The sequence below is a fragment of the Dermacentor albipictus genome, chromosome 7 (genome assembly GCF_038994185.2).
Source record: "Dermacentor albipictus isolate Rhodes 1998 colony chromosome 7, USDA_Dalb.pri_finalv2, whole genome shotgun sequence".
NCBI lineage: Eukaryota > Metazoa > Arthropoda > Arachnida > Ixodida > Ixodidae > Dermacentor > Dermacentor albipictus.
Window position 1 is genome coordinate 82,775,411 of NC_091827.1, and position 19,418 is coordinate 82,794,828.

General features: G+C 46.4%; 1 protein-coding gene across 1 annotated transcript; it reads right to left on the minus strand.

Moving 5' to 3' along the window:
* Positions 1 to 1,932: 1,932 nt before the first annotated feature.
* LOC135907545 (uncharacterized) lies at positions 1,933 to 13,585 on the minus strand. The gene is made up of 5 exons (XM_065439228.2): positions 13,499 to 13,585; positions 9,456 to 9,585; positions 5,454 to 5,599; positions 4,177 to 4,309; positions 1,933 to 2,280 (listed from the first exon to the last, which is right to left on the minus strand). Exons 1-5 carry the CDS (start codon positions 13,551 to 13,553, stop codon positions 2,022 to 2,024), a joined length of 723 nt encoding a protein of 240 aa, XP_065295300.2. The 5' UTR covers positions 13,554 to 13,585; the 3' UTR covers positions 1,933 to 2,021.
* Positions 13,586 to 19,418: the final 5,833 nt, after the last annotated feature.

Here is a 19,418-nt window from a genome sequence, read left to right on the forward strand (position 1 = left end):
TTCGCTAACATCGCCGATGAGCAGTACCGAGACCTATCGCTGCGAGCACTTATTGAGCGCCTGCGGTCAACACCTACCGACGCATCCGTTCGCCGATATGTCCTCCAGGTCGGCATCCTGTATCGAAGGAACTTCCTCCCTGACAGCTCTGATCTTCTTCTTGTCGTGCCAAAACAGCTACGACAGACTGTGCTCTTTGAGATGCATGACGCACCCACTGCAGGACATCTTGGGGTAACCCGCACATACGACCGCGTCCGCCGCCGCTTCTATTGGCCTGGTCTCGCCCGCTCCGTTCGACGCTATGTTGCTGCATGTGATCCCTGCCAGCGACGGAAAACACCTCAGGTGCTACCTGCCCGTCATCTCCAGCCGATCACCGTCCCTGTAGAACCGTTCTTTCGTGTTGAATTAGACCTGCTCGGTCCCTTTCCCACGTCATCCTCTGGGAATAAATGGGTAGCCGTCGCGACTGATTACGCCGCCCGATACGCTATCAGTCGGGCTCTCCCTACCAGTTGCGCCACTGACGTCACGGACTTTCTCTTGCGTGACATTATCTTCATGGCACCCCGCGACAGCTGCTTACTGACCGTGGTCGAAACTTCCTTTTGAAAGTTATCGCTGACTTCGTGCGTTCCTGCTCCATTCAACAGTAACTCACTACCTCATACCATCCGCAAACCAATGGCCTGACAGAGCGGTTAAACCGTACTCTTACCGATATGCTGTCCAAGTACGTTTCGAAAGACCACCACGACTGGGACATTGCCCTTCCTTACGTAACAATTGCGTACAATTCTTCCCTGCACGACCCCGCCGGATTTTCTCTATTTCATCTTCTGTACGGTCGCGAACTTACCTTGCCCCTAGACACGGCACTTCCTCCTGCTGCGATCTCAACAAGCGAGTATGCGCGCGACGCCATCGCCCTCGCCGACCATGCACGCCAGCTTGCCCGTGCTCGACTGACGGCCTCACGAGCCACTCAGCAGCGTCATTACAACGCCCGCCATCGTGACGTGCAGTTTTCACCTGGCGCGCTCGTGCTCCTGTGGTCGCCCTCCTGTCACGTCGGACTTTCAGAGAAGCTCCTTTCGCCATACACAGGGCCCTACCGCGTGCTGCGCAGGTGACGCCTGTGACTTACGAAATTGCTCCTGTGGGTTCAACCTCGTCGTCTCCTTTGGCATCAAATGATGTCGTGCATGTCAGTAGGCTCAAGGCATACTACACTGCTTCCGGGTCCGATCTTTAGTCGCTCAGGGATGGCACTTTTGCAGCCGGGGGTAGTGCTACGGAACAATGTGTGCGATCACGAAAAGGCGAGCAGTGTGAAGACGACGACGACGATTAGAAGCTAGCGCGGGCAGTTGCCTCATGGCCAAGCGCAGCGTAATTTCTTGTAAATATACATGTACATAGCTTTTCGTCTGCGTCTTCCTACGTAACAATATAACCCGTCATACCATGATACAGGGCCCCGTCTGCACTTGTTTGGTTCATCCTACAATAAGTTCACTCAACTTTATGCAGTGCTGTCAACAGTACTTTCACTGTGCTTACATGTACGTACTTAAATTACACGATACGAATGATATTAAGGAAGCGATGCAGGCAGTCGATTGCTATTTATCCGTAATTGTTGCACGAAGCACTGCGCAGCAACGGCGAATACAGACATATTTGGACGGAGGTGGGTGTTTGTGTTTCTCATCTCTCTACACTACTTTATGTCATTAGCAAGAACAATGGCAATTATACAGCCTAACAAATCAACAAGAGAAGTTCCGGGAACATACCACAAAAAAGCAACAGGGAATAAAGCTTTATTTGCGCGTCAAAGTTTGTAGTTAAGATGCATTTACTGTAGGGTTCCGCATCTTGTTTCTGGTGTCCGATGTTTCTCTTTCGTCTTACGCATTCATTTATTCTCAATGCAGTTTGCGTGTGTGCCAAAAATACGTTCGATGTGAACAAGAAACACGGAAGCCATAGCTAGATGTGTAAGGCACTACCACCTAGTTCTTGCGGCCGAACGTGATGGCAGCTTCTGCAAGAACCTCAATGTAGTTCTCGATCTTGCGATCATTGGCACTGAGTGAAGGTAGTTTTGGCAGCGCCTTGCATGCCTCGGATGCTTTCGCGTAGTCCCCGCACACCAAGTTCACGGCACCACCGAACACGCGCTGGAGTACGCCGAGGACGAGCTCTTTTCCGCCGGTGCTCTCACATGGCGCCAACGATTGGTCGGCGCACCTTAACAGATCGTGGTACGAGCTGCGGACAGATGCGTAAAAAGATCAAGATACGTCATCCAAGAAATCCTCGGAGCAAATTGTGTGTGCGTGTGCGTGTGTGTGTGTGTGTGTGTGTGTGTGTGTGTGTGTGTGTGTGTGTGTGTGTGTGTGTGTTTGTGCAGAAGTATTTTTGAAAATATGTGTCAATAACATTTTTTTACGATGTCATTCTGTATGTCATTCTTCTGAAGCCGCGTGCATGTGGGCGCAGGCGAAAGATAAATACATTTCCTAGTTTTAAAGAGTATTAATACTTTTTTCTCAATATGCCTAGAAAACAGGAAACAATGCTGTGTAATAGTGCTCCTGATGTAATGTAGTCTGATGGCAATTATTCGTCATAGGATGGTCGGTTAGGGCGTACTCAACATAATAATAATAATATCACGATTTTGAACCACACCATAATGAAAACTACTTATATGGTTCTGCTTTTATATGGTGGACCGAATAACAGACGCATAGTATACAGAGCTGCCGATTTTCACGTTACCCGATAACACTCAAATAAGTTAATGAACTGATCTATGAACGCTGTGTAGATACTGCACAAGGAACAACATTCCACGTTGCCACTTGTCTGCTGTTTTTTTATTGCAATGGATATAATAAATTTTGCCCCTTCGTCTCGCGTCGTATGCTTTATGTGCGAGTGAAAGCATACGAGGGAAGCCCACCATCGCGGTTTAATCAGGCGCGCGAGAACGAAACAAGCGGAGAGCAAACGCTCCGTGTTCCGTCGCGCGAAAGGCCGTGCTCGGATTGGAGAGGGGGGGGGGGGGGGGGTTGTGCTCCCATAATAACTGCGCATTTTGTCAGCGGGCGTAAGGGGAACTGACGACCGCAGCTCAATCATGCGCAGCTTATGTGGGGGAAAGCGGGTAGTCAACGCGAGAGGGAGTGGTGGCGGCTTCTACTCCGCCAACGAGTGCGTACTTTGCACGGCCGCGTACGGTCGCGCGAGCCGTATCTTGAAAGGTTTCTGTAGACGGCTCATACCCTTATGCGCGCTGTCTCCTCGCCGCTCTTGCGTTGAAGCGATACGCCGCACGAAGGTTTCTTCGCTCGCCGCAGCTGCCGCGCTTGCTCACACCAGCGTTATGACAGCGAGTGTACTTGCTCATCGAGTGTTTGTTGACGCCATGCTTGTTAACTCAGTTCGTAAACGAATGATGCCATGTTTATACGGCCGGTAAAACTGCCATCTTTACTTCATATAACTGCCTAATAATTTGCTAACGTAATCAACGCTTCGCTTTTAAGGCGAAACTGCGACATTTTACTTGTCTCAGTTTGCCATTTCCAGTACACCTTTGCAGGAGATACTTAGGATCCCATTCACGCAAAGAGGTTTTTTTTTGCTGGTTTATAAGATTGACAGATTAAAGTTGTAAGATTCACACGGGGCCGAAATGGAAGTCTCAATGTTTGCATAGTTCAAAATTTCGCACTACTAGTGACGTTGTCCGAGATGTGGTCTGTTCTAGTCTTGTATTATGATGTGTAAAGGCAACGATCATAAGCACTAGTTAATCTGATGAACAGCGTAGATGGGGCCCATTCGATGTAGGGGTAGCCCATTTGTAGAAATAAGACGGCGTATTAGTTTAATACTGTTACGACGATCTAGATTCGTCCGCGTACATTAGGTTGCGAAAAGTCCAACTGCAGCAATAACGGAACACGCTCGGTATTCGAACTAGTAGCACAGCATGAGGGTGGCTCTTGTGTGCGCTATCAACGCGGTGCACCCCCATCTGCCTCTTCATTGCTAAGAACTGCATTTTTTATTGACCGTGTGGTGGCCCCCAATTGTGATCCACGATGGTAGCAATTATAACACTTTACCAGAACGTGCAATATATGGGGTACTAACCAGCAGGTGTGGTGAAGAACTTCACTGGTGGGCGCCTTGACTACAGCCTTCTGTACAGTTCCTCGCAATGTCCTCCAGCATGAGTTCAGCTTTGCACCAACGGAGTTCAAGCATCCGATAGCTTTGTCGTACACTGTGCGACAAGAAAAGTCACGCATTGGATCACGATAGTCAAAAAGGTTAACCGATTCATTCTTTCATTCTCATTATATGCGTGAGTGCGAGTGAAACAAAAATTCGCTGAAAGAAGCGTAATCTCGTAGGATGTAGTTCCAGTCTAAACTCTGAACGGCCAGCGTCATGATTATATTGCCCGTGGTCTGTAAAGCGCTCTCAAATAAAAATATTAGCTGATCCGTCATGCGCCCGCAAAAGCTGTGGTGGCCGTACCCAGCGTGACCGAGCTTGAGTGGTTACTTTAACTCACAAGCCCCTGTGTAACTTATAGGAGCTATTGTCGGAAAAGTGCATGCCCTGCATTTCAATTGAATGTTACTAGGCAGCATTAGATGAGCGCCGGAGTAGAACATATTAGGCAAAGGCAAGCACTGACAAGCCTTTTCTTCCCACCTCATGGTTTGTAGCTCTCTTGTTTGTACTGTGGATAATCTAAGTTAACTTGAAATCATGCCCGCCATGCGTCTTTTCGTTCATCTATCACATCCCTAAACAGGTTGACAAGTATCGCCATTGTCACAATCATAAGCACCAGCAGTCAATATTTAGGCCCACTGCAAGGTAAAAGGCTCTCCCAAATATCTCGAATTACCACTGCATACAACGGCATGCAGTGGTGATTTTACCTTGTAACTTTACCTTTTGCCTTGTTGTCGTGTTGCTCATTGTCTTGGTTTTCCATCTCCAGCTTTCGCCTTGTTTTTCCTTACTAACTAAGGTATGTATTTCAAGTTACAAATGAGGTAACGCTATTTTTGGTCTAACGTGATACGCCGTACTACGCATTATGTTACAAAGTCGCAATGTGTGTTTCGAGTGAATGGTCATTTGGACATTGGCTCGCTACTCAGGACGCCACACCTGGCTGTAGCTGTCTCCGCCTGATGAGACACTTGCCAAACATGCAAGCAATGACATCGAAACCTCTGTCTCCATTTTGGGCCACCTGTTACAACGCCAAGCTTCTGAAATGATTAATAATGGAAGCCAACCACACGCATGAAAATAATCAGCGCATGATGTTCGACCACGACAAAGCCAGCCTTTGCCAGGACATTGTTCCCTTTACTGATATGAACGGAAAAGGTTCCACAACGTACCCTCATGTTCCTTCGAAGCTGCTGTGCATATGCCATCCAAGGTTTCCTTAAAAGCATCAAGAAACAAAGTCGAAGCGACTTTCGGCACATTTTCCATGCAGTCGTTGACGAACTTCATACAGCACGCTATCTGCTGCTTCAAGTTCCTGAAATGATAATAAGACGTGCACTTAGCGCGGTGGAGACCTAATTTGAGGCTTTGCACATACCGTACCTTACTTGAGATAGTTTTTTTTTTTCATTCCACTAATGTAACCGTATTCTGGCAAAGGTACCCGTAGGGATGAAGATTCGGTGTTAGAGGGGCGCCCTAAACTTCATTTTATCATAATGTAAGGCGCTTTGGTAAACGGTAGCTGTATTGAAAGAGGTTGGTAATAGCATTGAAATAGATCAGAAACATCGACTTAAATAAGCTTTTGTATGCCAAGTGTTATCGTTTTGTTCACAGCAATGTAGATAATGAAGGATATTAAATTTAACTTATTTCCAATATACGCTGGGGTCCAAATCTAGCGTTGAGCATTGAACATCGAAGGGTACGACGGCAGCACAGGGCACGCGCATACTCATGATTAAGACTAGGGCTCCATTAAAAAGAAGGGCAGCCGTGGCGACGGTCTTGGTTCTTTACAGTGAGTATGCGATTCAGTAAGGTCACGATTGCTTTCAATGCATTTAAGCTACCTCCTAGCGAACGTAGGAACGCACTTGTCAAATTTCCAGGGAGCCGGCATCCCGGTCCACGAAGTCACACATGATTTATTGTGTCGCCTGTGCCCGCTAATTCTTTCAGCCACCCATTAGTTCAGTTTATTAAAAACATGAATATTAACAATATTATTGCTGTTGTTTATTTATAATCAATAGAAGGGCGCATCGAAGGCGTCAGACTAATAAGTGCGAAGCACAGGACGTGTGTCTCTCAACATTTACCGCAGGCAACCGCAGGGAGCATGGCGCATTTCAAACTCATAATAACAGACATATTTTTTCTAATTACAAATAATCATCGGAAAACATAAAGATGCACTTCTTGCAGTCTCGTACATGCCATACGTACATGAAGATCACATTCAAAGCTCGCAAGACTTCCGCAGCAAGTAAACTAAAAGTAGAAAGGAACAACGCCTAAAGGTGCAACGTAAGCTCGATAAATAAATTCAGAATTGTGGTATGCCGCTTTATCTGCATAGCCTATGGCCAGAGGCCGACTTTATGTAGCTGTTCCTGTAATACGGCAACCAATAATATAACAGCGCAGACGTCTATTCGAAATGTTGTCAAGTGAAATGGTCGAGTTATTAAGTGTATATAAAGGCATGGTAACTGGTACCTAATCATATGGCAACCGTAATTTTCCCGCACGGAGGACAACACACAGGTTGTGTTCTCACAGAGTGGGTAAGGAAACTTGAAAGAGCGTTAGGACGTTAACTTTGATATAGTGCATAGATATTGTTTGGGGTATTTCCTATAATTTCAAAATAAATTGCAAGCCAGCAAATCCATACATTTATGATATTGCGGTCGTTAAAAAAAGTGTATCGATGCATGTCCCTAACCTTTAACATAAAGAATACGAAAAATGCTTTCTTTAGGAAAGATGTTTCTCTTTTTAATTGTAGGGATCTGCACAATAATGATTTGTAACTTGCATAATAACAGAAGAGAACATAATACAGCAGTAACTTCACTTTATGTTACCGGGAATACCTGTGCCGTTTTGCAAAGCTTATAACTTGAGAGGGTCTCATGGCGACTTTATTTATATACCTGTCCCACAATATGTCCTCTAAAAATGCACTCCCAATGATTTAGAAAAAAAAAACTAACCTGTCTCTATAGTTTTTCCCTCGTACTTTAGGCGTACCGTAAGGTCGCCCTTTTTTATTATTGGGGCAAAACCACCTTGCCTTAGATTTCTTAACGTTAATGCTCAACACATTCGTGGGGCACCATGCGTGCAGGTTTTTTGTAGAAAGTTATTCGCCTGCACAGCTCAGTTATTAGAGCCCTCGCCTTCAAATAATAGAGTTGTGTCGCTGCAAATGATGATGCGTCAGTGCCAGAACGGTTACGCAAACGGATACCCGTCTGTCGGCTTGTTCGCGGCAAACGACTGGAGGCGAGTGGTGAGGAGGCCGACGTACGTGGAAGGGGCCGGTGCACTCTGTACGCATTTAGGTACGCCGCGCACGCATCGCTCTTGAATACCGCGCCGCACGGTTGGCGCTCGGCCGTGGGCAGGTGCGCTACGCTCGCAGGGAAGTCCGAACACGTGCAGCGCGTTCCGATAGTCGCGTTAGTAGCTGTACTTGCCATATGTGTGGTGTATAGTTAATACTAATGATGCACGCCACGCCTTCCACCTGAGAAGTCTAACGCTAAAGTATTACTGTCGTATCAATCCTCTTGATCGCGCTCATCATAATGGCAGAAGCATTTAAAGCTAGCTCGTGTGTACGGGCCCACCTATTTCCCTTCTATACGTTCACCCTTTTTTGTTAATTAACCATACAAACATGCGGTTTTGTGCCGAATCTACCACACAATATTCTCAACTACAAAAGAAAAGGCTGAAAAGCTTGCTACAACGTGAGAAGCTGCGTCCCCCAATGTTATGTATTTTGCATAAGGAGTCGAATCAAACCATTTTTCTTCAGTTCAGGGTTATGTACTTCCACAGGTATCTTCAATCACTGCTTTCTTGCGCTATCGGGCACCATTCTATGCATGAAAATTTAGAACTTTTCTCACAATACAGAGTTTTCTTCCATTCTTGACAGTGCTGCCATATTTTTGCCAGTCCTTTTGTGTCTGCAGTGGACGCCCGGATACATACCTTACGGATTACATGGCCGGCCCCTCATGTTCTCTAGGTATAGCCCATACCGCTATATTCGAGTTTCTTAACGTTGCGCCTATCGTTTTTCCTATTGTGTCTCTTTCTACGCGGTCTTTAACTTCTTTCATTGCGATAGCAATTATATGGACACTCCTGGCGCATTCTTGCTGTCGTCGTTGCCGTCGCCGTGATGTTCTTATACGATAACCCCGTCGCTGTGCGCCGTATGCTGTACAGTATGCGCGACTAAAAGCGTGCAAGGGTGAGCGGACGATCGCGGCTCAATCACGCGTTCTCAAGAGAGGAAAGCGGGGAGAAAGCACACCGTCTTCCGTCGCGCGCATGGAACGGGAGGAGGGAGAGGTAGGGGGAGGGCGCGTTGTACATCGGCAGCAACTCGCGGACTTTATCTTGAAAGGGATCTGTATGTGGGGCAGAGTTTAGGTTGGACGGAGGCTCGCCGACGGCGTCTGGTGCTCTCGCCACTCAGCTAGCGTTGATGTGATTGACAGCACGAAGGTCACTTCACTCGCTGTAGCTGCCGCGCTTCCTCCGACCAGCGGCTTGATCGAGCGTCCGCAGTCATTGAGTGTGACATGTGTATGTTCGCCTATGCGCGCTGACATCATGCTCGTTAATTTAGTTAACAAGCGAGTGTCTACAACTTCATACGACCGATAAAGCTACTATTCTTAGTTCGTATGGCTTTCTACCAATTTGCTGTCACAAACGATGATTCGCTTTTCAGGTGAAACTGCGACTTTTTTTAACCTTGAAGTTCCTGCTCAGTATGTTAAATCCGGTAGAACGCAATGATCCTACACTTTTCAAGGACAGCGGAAAGCTGGTTGTCTTAATAATTCCAGCCATATGCGCCCCATGGAACACATAGGTGAACGTTAAAATTTCGCAAGTCCGTTCTGCGGAAGCCCGCGAACGTGATGGAAAGGTTGTCTAAGGAAAGCTTGTCGCCATTCCGACTTGTAGCACAGAGTTACAAGCTACATTTCGGACAAAGAAAAATATTTCTTTAACCGTGATACTTGCCTTCTGCGAAACCCGTAATAGCTTTCCTCTGTACCATGGTAATAGTCGGGTGGACGCCAACATAACTTTCCAAGATAACATTCGTACAGAGACATGCGTATACGTACGGACATGTCTTCTCATACAGCGCCGCAGAAGTCTCCAATTGCGTTTTCTGCGCATAAGGCAAGAAGTCATCGCCGCATGCCCTCAGGGTCTCCATCTTGCAGCCGGCCTTGAGCTGGGCTCGAGATGTGCCTGCGGCAGTGGAACATGCACAAGGATGGGAAGCTGCGTTACGTCCGACTAGCCGACCGAGTGGCACTTGAGCCACCGGACGTCACATCCTTCAGGGGTCCGCGCTGACCCATTTCACTCATGATGTCTCCATACAAAGAAGAAACCCATTTTGGAATATTTACCCTGGTCACGACGAGATAACAATCTTCACTGAAAGCAAACAATACTTTCTGCTAAACATATAGTATCTTGGGTCACTTTAGTATGGGGGGTTCATCATCATCATTAGTGTAGTATGGACGGTTCATCATCATCACCATCATCATCATCGTATCGGGCCACTTGACACGCGATGGGACAAGCGCACCGCGTAGCGTCGATACGTACACATTTTCCAGAGCAGTTCCCTTATATACCACCAGGGGTCCCTAAATGTAGCAGTTACATATAGCAGTGGCATGCTGCAGGAAGCTTGACCTCGTTGACTAAAGCTGGCTAGGTGAATGTTTCTAACGACCACGTTCCGAAGGGGATGCCAATAAATCATCATCATCATCAACGTAGCCGCAGTTCACCGTCGACGCCGGGCGGACAGTTCAGATCGTTTTCCTGAAAACGGCGAGAAAAGACTTCGCCGCGAAAACCTAGCAGTGTCCACGTGGTGTCGAAAATGGTGCTCATGTGGAGTCCCTCCTCCAGCTTACGCTGTGACTGTGCCGCGCAGGCCTGTGACGTTTACAGCGAAGCTTTTAAGGCCTAGTTCCCCCAGCGATCCTGTCCGTGTGTCGACACAAAACTCGGGCCTTCTCCTCCATCGTCCGCGTCAGACCGCCTTCGTGCCGTCGAGTAGGCGCCGTGATTGACGCGGCCCGGCTAGAATAAAACGTCACCGTATCGCCAACCAGTCGTGCGTGTCGCGCGTTCCGTGACGTCGAGGTGGCGTCAGAGCTCTTATCAGTTGCCTTCGGACTCATGATGGCTATACAGCGTTCCGTTCGTTCTCAGGAAGAAGAGCGGGAACGCAGGGAGCAGGCGGACTTGCCCAGACACGCAAATGGACGCGTAATCGTCGCGAAAGAGCTTACGCCGCCGAACGTACAGCCAGCAGCGTTACGCCCACAGGTTCGGAAGCTGTAGGCGATGACGAGGCCGTTCACCAAATACAGCGGGTGCGTGAGCAGCGGCGACAATGGGAATGGCGGCCGCAAGCCAACACCACGGAGGACGAACGCGCCACCGAAGCCGAGCGCAAGCGCGGGGCCCGTCAGCAGCAAGCCGCCACTCCGTTGGAACAGTTCCCCGGTGCGACAACGACGTTCCGCAGAGAGTTCGTGGAGAACCCGCTCGACGCCACGTGTATATATATTCGAGTGTTTAATATTCCGATAACCAATTACGCAATCAGACCCCCACAACACACAGCTCCGCTGGTCTTCCATCTTCAGCAGAGTGGAAGGGCTGACCGGTGTTGTTGTTTTTTTTTCATCCATTTTGATATACATCAATTTATACTTTCTTTGATGCAATTAGTAAGTACAAGTAATTTCCCCTGTGCGGTCCTTGGTGTCTTTGTTTGTTGGCTTCTTCTCACAAGATGAATAAGAATCGGCCCGTTCGGTTACCTTTCTTGAGGTTCATTGCATTACGAGGGTCCCGAATCCGGCAACATTGATGGTTTTAGGTAGCATGTGTAGGTTTATTGACTAGTTGTAGGTTTAGGCTTATTGACATGTAACCGCACTTACACCGTACTTTCAAGCCACATCAAAAAACGCATACACGACATTACCTTTTTTATTATTTTTTTAGGTTGTTGTTTTGTAAGGTTTTCTGAAGGCGACGTATTAGACAGCAAAACTGTCCGCCCCAAAATGCACATGGCAAACAGTCGTAGAGACGTCATTTCTAGCAAAAAGCAGTTTTGGGAAAATACCCGCTCTATTGATTCAATCCACTTTCCTAGGACATCTTTCCTTAGGACATCATACTGCTTATCCTCGCAGAACAACTTGCAGCTGTTTCTGCGCAAGCGATCAAAAATTTGCTTCAACAGGTATGCGAATCATGCATAACACATGATATTGGCTAAGGTTCAGCTTTATGACCCTTGATGGCCCCTCAATTATCAAGCCTGATGTTGTCTATTTTCTTGCGCTCAACTTCTTTAAGTACTTTGAAGAAAAGACTACTTGTTTGACAAAAAGAAAGTATCACTATGTCAAAGACAAATTAACCGAGCTGAAGCAGGACTAGGACTTGCGTCAGGAGCGTCACTATACTAAATGTCTTCACGCGTGTGCGCCTATTATGGTACCATATATATATAATGCGAAAGAAGAAAGCCAGGCACCCGAGCTTTAAGACGCTTTTCAAGTTTCCCGGCAACTGGAGTTTACGTAATCGTAACGTTTACCGCGAAATGCGGCTGGAGAATTGGGCCCCTATGTTTCCTTTCTTCTCGTTCATATATATATATATATATATATATATATATATATATATATATATATATAGACATTTGTGAGTGCGTGTGTGTGTGTGTGTGTGGTGTGTGAATGTAAAGAACGGGAATGAAAGCGGGAGAAAATGCAACCTCTCGCCAGTTGGAGCCAAACCCACATCTTCGGTATAACATGTCAAATCTCCTTACGAATTTAACTACGGCGATGTCTGCTTTCTTGTCTATATTATTGGTTATTTATTTATCTGTATGGGAAAGACTCAGAGTATTAGCTGGCGCCATTCATGAACAAGGCGGTGGATTAGCAGTATCTTCTATAACCACGTGGGTGACGTAGTAAGTGAGTTTAGGAGAACTGGCCAATAACCTCGTGTTACCTGACTTATAGGACGAGAATATTTCAAGTGAATATCTAAACGACAAAAGTCCACAAGTATATACAACCCGGAACATGCCTAAACAAACCAAGAAATCAAGCAAAACAGACGAGCACATTTAAGCTCAAACAGGCCTAAGTATTATTCACTTACTACCAGCTGCCCTTAATCATGGGAAAGTATTCGCGAATTCGGCATTGTATATTTTCCTCCACGTGTGCGCATTACAGATTCAGTAGTAAGTGAGCGCACAGTTGTAGCTTGTTTATTCGCACCTTGTTTTTCATCAAATATCTTAGGAAAACATTTAACGAACTCAATGTAATGTCTAAGGACCTCGTTATCCGGAGACCTGGCCTCAAGTACGGTGAACGACAGTACGCTCGAACAAGGGAGAGCAGCGCGTGTTTCACTGTCGTTTACACCAGCAAGGAGACGAGCTCCGCTGCCATCCGCCCTTGGTCACCGCACTTCGTTTTTTTTTTCATCGCGCCAGCTATTTCTTTGCCCTTATTAACACTTTGGCCGGTGTAACGTAAAAGTATTGCTATCTCTTTTTATTCAAGATCCACCGCTAGGTTTGCCTGGTAGGTCAGAATGGTCCGATTCCAGCCCATGATATATGCGCACGCGCCGCGCCCAAAGGGGCGGGGCACGAACCATTTGGACCTATCAGGGAGGGCTAATGGCCGATTTGGAATGAAAACGCCTAGGAATACTTTTACGTCATACCACCCTTGATCGATTTAATCGATTCCTCTATTCATGTCAACATTTCCACTTCCTAATTTGGAGTACCCCGAGCGTGACCTAGGCTTACAAGATGGGTCGCTCCAGCACAACTTAGCTTCCAGTTCAAGTAGGCTCCAGGAAGCTTTCGATAATCCAATCAGGCCTTGTGCGTGCGTGAATTTACCGCTCAAGTGAAGGAGCAAGTGCTGCACCAGTGTCGTGTTTCGGTTCTTTCACATTGGCGATTGCAGTAGCACATTTCACTGCGGCTAACCACGACATTGGATGCTTTCTGAAGCGTCACAGTAGACAATGCAAAACATTGCAACCAGAAGGAAGCTAACATGAAGCGAAGGCTTACCCATCAGCAACGCTACGAGCAGCACAGCCGTAACTACACCTTGTTCCCACCGCATGATTTCAGCTCGTTCTGGTGCCCTGTACAGGACAAATTGATCTCCGGCTATACCATGCGCACCATTTTATTAGGCCACCTGCTATCGTGAGGGAAACTGAGCAAGAAAGCCATCTTCAAAGAAGACAAAAAAAAGAAAGAAAGAACGAAGCTTACCATAGAAAGCGGCAGAAATCCAGGAGCAGCTTCGCTTCGACCAGCTCCATGTATTTAGTATGCAATACCGGTGCTTCTTCCTGCGGTCACGTTGGTAAAAGTAATGAAGTAAGTTAACAACGAAGAAAACCTTCACAAGCGGTGGGACATACCTGCATTCGAGATGCCCGTCGAAATAGTAAAAACACTACAGAGGCATAGAATGTTTTTCTTTCTTGTATGAACAGATATCGCAGTCTAGCTTGCACGTACGTTTGCACTGGCGCAAACGCAAGCGTTCTTGCTAAGCGGCTACAAGACTGCGGGATATTACACACCCTTAGTCGCTGCATGAACTCGCTGTAGAACGCACATTTTTGCGTTCTCAATTTTCCTTGACCGTTGGCAGTGATCTTGTGCATGACGATATCGGTTCTGTGCTACTCTTCTACATAACATACTTAACATCCCGAAAGAAGAATTCGTCACCCGCACTAGAACGCCGTTGGTCCCAGATTGGATCCTCAAAGTATAGGTCAAATTTTTCTGCGACTGCGATGTCGCAGCTTCTTTTGCGAACTCCGCGTGGGTTCACTTGTCGCTTCTTGCTATCGGATGGGTGAGAAACATTTCTTTCATGAATATTCCTCCTAGATAACTACGCTGCTGGAAGGAGTAATCAAATCTGGGTACTAAACGTCCCACTGCCTGCCCACAAATTTATGCAAAATGCGGTGCACTCTAGTACTGAGAATACCGTGAGTATAACTAGGAGTCTACGTGTGTCACTTTGATGAATGGTTGACGTCCTGACACTCGGATCACAGCAGACGATGTTCGGCTTCAGTTCGGGTCAGTAAATGGAAGGTAATGGATGAGTTAGGATAGGTAAACCTTTATATATATATATATATATATATATATATATATATATATATATATATATATATATATATATATATATATATATATATATATATATATATATATATATATATATATATATATATATATATATATTCACAGTGAAGTAGACGCGCGTATGAATCGGTTTGTTGATGTTTCAGCCGGATCCCAACCGAAGCGTCAATAAACCGCTTCCCACGCGCGTCTACTTCTCTGTGAATATTTACCTGGACCCAGAACTGCTTTTTTTTGTGGTATATATATATATATATATATATATATATATATATATATATATATATATATATATATATATATATATATATATATATATATATATATGGAAGTTGCGTTGCTGTTTTCAAAGTACAAATATTTCACAGGCTTCAACAGTGACGTTGTAACGCTTCCATTAACCGCAATAGTGGAATGCAGGTGGGTGGCTAAACCGCAAATTTGCAATTTCACGAAAATACTAGTGTTGTGGCGTTTCAAAGCGTAGTCGTTCTGAGTGTCTAATGAAATATCATGAAAGATCCGTAAGACCTACGTTGATTTCATCAACGGAATTAGTACAGTGTGACCTAGACCTGAACCGCCTTGTGGACAGGTATGGCGCCATTATTTATAGTCTGATGCGTCCACTAAAAATAAAAGTGAGCAGTGCACCCATCCAATCTAGAAGATTGGTGACGTGAAGGCAATTAGTCTACTGTGCTACTATAGGTGCCTAATTAGTTATCATGCGTAATTAAGATTCTTAGGGTGGGCGAACTGACGAGATAGAGACGTAATTATGTGGCACATTGTGTGAGATCGAAAATCCTGTGAGAGCGCTAGGATTGCCGCCTGGGAAAGGATCGAGTCCCCTTGGGGGTCCCCCAAGTGGCCATCATGCGAATGCAACTTTGTGGCCGTCAGGGTCACGTGCTTCTCAAGTTGTGCTTGTGCGCAAACTCCCTGGTAAACTCCATGATAGTCGGCAACCTGTGCTGCAAGGCGTCCTTCGGCGCACTGTACCTTTGTGGCCAATGTACACATAGCAAAGCTCACTGGAAACTCGTGGATTACTTCTAGGGCACAGCAAAGAAGTGGAACGAAGTGCTAATCTCATTACCGTCAATATTCATCTTTCTCATCGACGCCGTACAGCTGATTGCTGACACAACAAGCAATTACCCAAGTGGGCATCAAGGAGGTTCATTGGAGACCGGCACATACTGCTTGTCACATACCCGGTGACAAACGTTTGCCCGACAGTTGGTGTAATTGAACCCGGCACCTGATGCTCTAGGCAATAGGCAATGGGTCTGCAAACTATTTGGGTGGAGGGCTGGATTGGTGACTAGTGGTGATGTTGAGGGCCAGACATGGTGAATTACGTAACAATAATTGAAGTGAGAATAAAGCAGTGAAGGTTACTAACGTAACGGTAACGGATTAGTAAAGTACAAATTATATGAGTTTAGTAATTAGTAATGCAATCGTACTGCGCATAGCTGAAAACATTTATTGCCATTATTTACGTATTTCTTTTAAGAAATTTCTTATTCTAATTACCTTATTTGCACACATATAGCGGGAGGTTTCTTTTGTTTGTTTTTTTTTTTTTTTTCGAGTGAAATGTTTTGCCTCCGAACGCGCCTCGCGTTATATTCGGAATCGTGACGAACATAATGTGTCGTCATTTATTATTTTTCACTTATTTTCTCTAGCGTTGCAAATTAAAGTTGTAAGAGTAGCTTTCGTGCCATCCTTCGTTTTTCGATTTACATGGCTGTTAGTGCTGCGTCAATGTGATTACGGCGCATTAGTCGCAACCGTTTAGAAGACGATCGGCGCTGTTGTGCAGGTACGTCAGGCGAGTCTTCTAGGTTACACGATAGATCCCCGCGCTATCCGTGTAAGGCTTCGCTGTGTTTGATTGTGCGGTGAGCACCTCTGTAGTACTGCCTGCCAATAACCCTTGTATCATGAAAGACGACGTTGTGCTGAGTGCGAAAGACGTTAACAGTGAGAAAGAGTATACTGATTTTGCACACACTTGTCCTTTCACTTTGCTTTGCGATGGTAGTTCGCAGTAACACAGAATAAAGCCTTGCGGGCTTCCCCTTTTATGGTCATTTTCTGTTACTAAGCGGAGTCACTTCGCACTATAATCCCAACTTTTCTTTTTCTGAGAGGCTGGAGGTCCATCTAGCGTTACATTCGCGGTCGCATCAATTGCGCGGAAATATGGAAGTTGCGTTGACCTGCTGGAATAATCTCTAAAAAAGAAGCAAAAAGAAATATTCAAGGATTTCGCACACACCAAGTATGCGTGGGTATATCGGATTGAAATAATATTGCGATCGGTATTTTCCACATTGACAGACACGACGAGAAAGATTTTATCTGGCGCTGTGCTTTTGCTGAGCTTGGCCTTGGCTTCAGGGTTGTTCCACCATACCAGCGTGTGCTAATAGAAATAATCTTCCTCTAAAGAATTTCAACGGTGGTGCGGATTCAGCTAGCGAGTGCACGGCACTGGATATTCGCAGCGGATGCCACATTAGTTCCGACAAAGCCTCGAACGGAGACGGCAAGTTCTCTCCTGCTCCGGCTGCTGCGCCTACTCCGGGTTTATAATTGACTGCACTCACCCATCCCTGTGACAAATCGACGTTTACCGGTGGAATTGGCGTAGATGTCGAAGACTGGCTGGTAATGTACGCGCGTGTCAGCGACAATAATGAGCGGTACGCGAAGCTTATGCTCGCCGGTTTCTTCTTTCATTTAGGACGCACGGCACTCGTGTGCTTTGATACGCGGGAAAAGGAAGTGACGAATCCTAACATTTCTTTTTTTGAGACACTGGAGGTCCCCATGCCGTTATATTTGCGATCGCGTAATATGCGCGTAAATATGGAAGTTGCATTGATCTTCTCAAATAGCGGAACCGGAGTTCATCACCTCTAACTGCCGCAGAACCCTGACGACTCCCTGCCTGGCTGCCGCGCCTCTGCTTAGACTGCATTGTGTGCCACGTGTGTTTCTCTGTCGTTTCTTCCGTGGCTACCTGGGGGTAATTACATCGCTTCCCTGATTATGGGAATTCGAAAAAATAGCGTGCGTCCAACGACCAATGTATTTGTTTTATTATATGGATTGTCTGCCCACATACTTTGGCACTGCGGAAGCCGTTGGCCTTCCTTCTCAAGGCGAAATTTTCCCTTCTATAGACCCTTTGAGCATGAACTGTATCATTCTTCGACCCGTCCCAAAAAGCCTAGCACTCAGCCCAAACCTCTAAGGGCTCCACTCATAGCCGTTTGTCGTCACCTCAGCGCCACCAGTCCCGATTACCGCCTTCCCGCTGCCCTCCATCACCTTCCTTCCGCTCCACCTAGGGAAACTAGAGGACGCAAAGCGCTGTTCGCGAAGTTGGGCTGCATCACTTCTGTACTGTTGACTCGGGTACGTTCTACAGTCCAAGATTTGCGATCGCAATATACCTTACGTTCTTGTCGACGGCGTAACCATTAGTCTTTACAGAGACTACTGCAAAAGTGCCATTCATGAGTTGATATTTTCGCTACCGCCTCAACTAGACGTTAGCCTCTGCCGAGGCAATTTTCATGCGTGCTGCGGACGGTCGTGCTACGACCGTACATGCTATGTGTTCCGCTCGCGTCACCATTGCTGCCCATTAGACATCCGTCCTGTTTACTGTGCTCTGGCACTATCCTTACGATCTTATTCTTGGAACTTACTTCCTCCCTGCCCACTCTGCCGTAATCGACTTCTCCACCGGAGTTTAGGGCCTCTAACTGCCACAGATCTCTGACGATTTCCTGCCTGGCTGCCGCGCCTCTGTTTACCCACCCTTTTGCTCCTGCAGCTGCCACGTATGTTTCTCCGTCGTCTCCTCCATGGCTACCTGACGGTAATTACACCGCATCCCCGATTATTGATGTTCTCATTATGCGTAACGTTGGTTTGCGCAATGCAGTCATCCACGTCGACAACAATCAGATCTATCTATTCGTTCTTGCTGTGTGTAGTGCCTTCAAGGCACGTCGCTGGCACATTTGGTTCCCTTGGACGACTGCGCCGTGTCTGTACTGATGACTGAGTATCCTTTTAAGGTTGCCGGGTCCACATCATCGTCGTGGCCGCCTGCGTGCTGCCTCGCTCCTGCTCTTCTACCTGCCTCTTCATCGTGGACCTACATCGTACCTACATCCTGTGTCGTTGCATACAACGGCATATGTGACTGTGACAATAACCCATTGGGTCAAACACAGGTTGCGAATCACCGTGTTGACACCAGTGATTCATCTCCTGCTCACAGGCAACCTTATCGGGTGTCTGCTTCTGAGCGTTCTATAATCTAAACAAGGGTAGACAAGAGCCTCAAGAAAAAAAAATATTTGGAGCTTTTGTCAAGTACCTAGGCTTCATCTGCTATTTTGGTTAGAAAGAAAGATGACAGCTACAGGTTTCGGCTTAGGCTACCGTCATCTAAACCGCACTACGAAGAAAGACGTATATCCTCTTCATTTAGACCGATGACGCATTGGGCGGTCTTCATGGCGCGAGTTAGGTCTCTACCGTTAACCTCCGTACTTGTAACTGGCGAAATTCTGTGAAAGAAAAAAAAAAACAGTGTGAAGACTGCCTTTGCTACTCCACACGGAAAATAGCAGTTCGGTGAGATGCCGTTTGGCTGTGTAATGGTCCTGATATATTTGAAGGCATGATAAATAGGCTTCTTCGATGCTTCGAACGGTTCTTTTGCTTCTGTGATTGTCTTCTCACCCACTTTCCAAAACCACCTTCGGCG

Excerpts from the sequence above, each read along its gene's own strand:
- LOC135907545 (XM_065439228.2), bottom strand. The coding sequence starts at position 13,553 with ATGCGGTGGGAACAAGGTGTAGTTACGGCTGTGCTGCTCGTAGCGTTG. Across the intron at positions 5,600-9,455 it reads CTGTATGAGAAGACATGTCC|GAACTTGAAGCAGCAGATAG; the intron begins GTACGTATACGC and ends TTATCATTTCAG. Across the intron at positions 2,281-4,176 it reads GTTCTTCACCACACCTGCTG|CTCGTACCACGATCTGTTAA; the intron begins GTTAGTACCCCA and ends ATCTGTCCGCAG.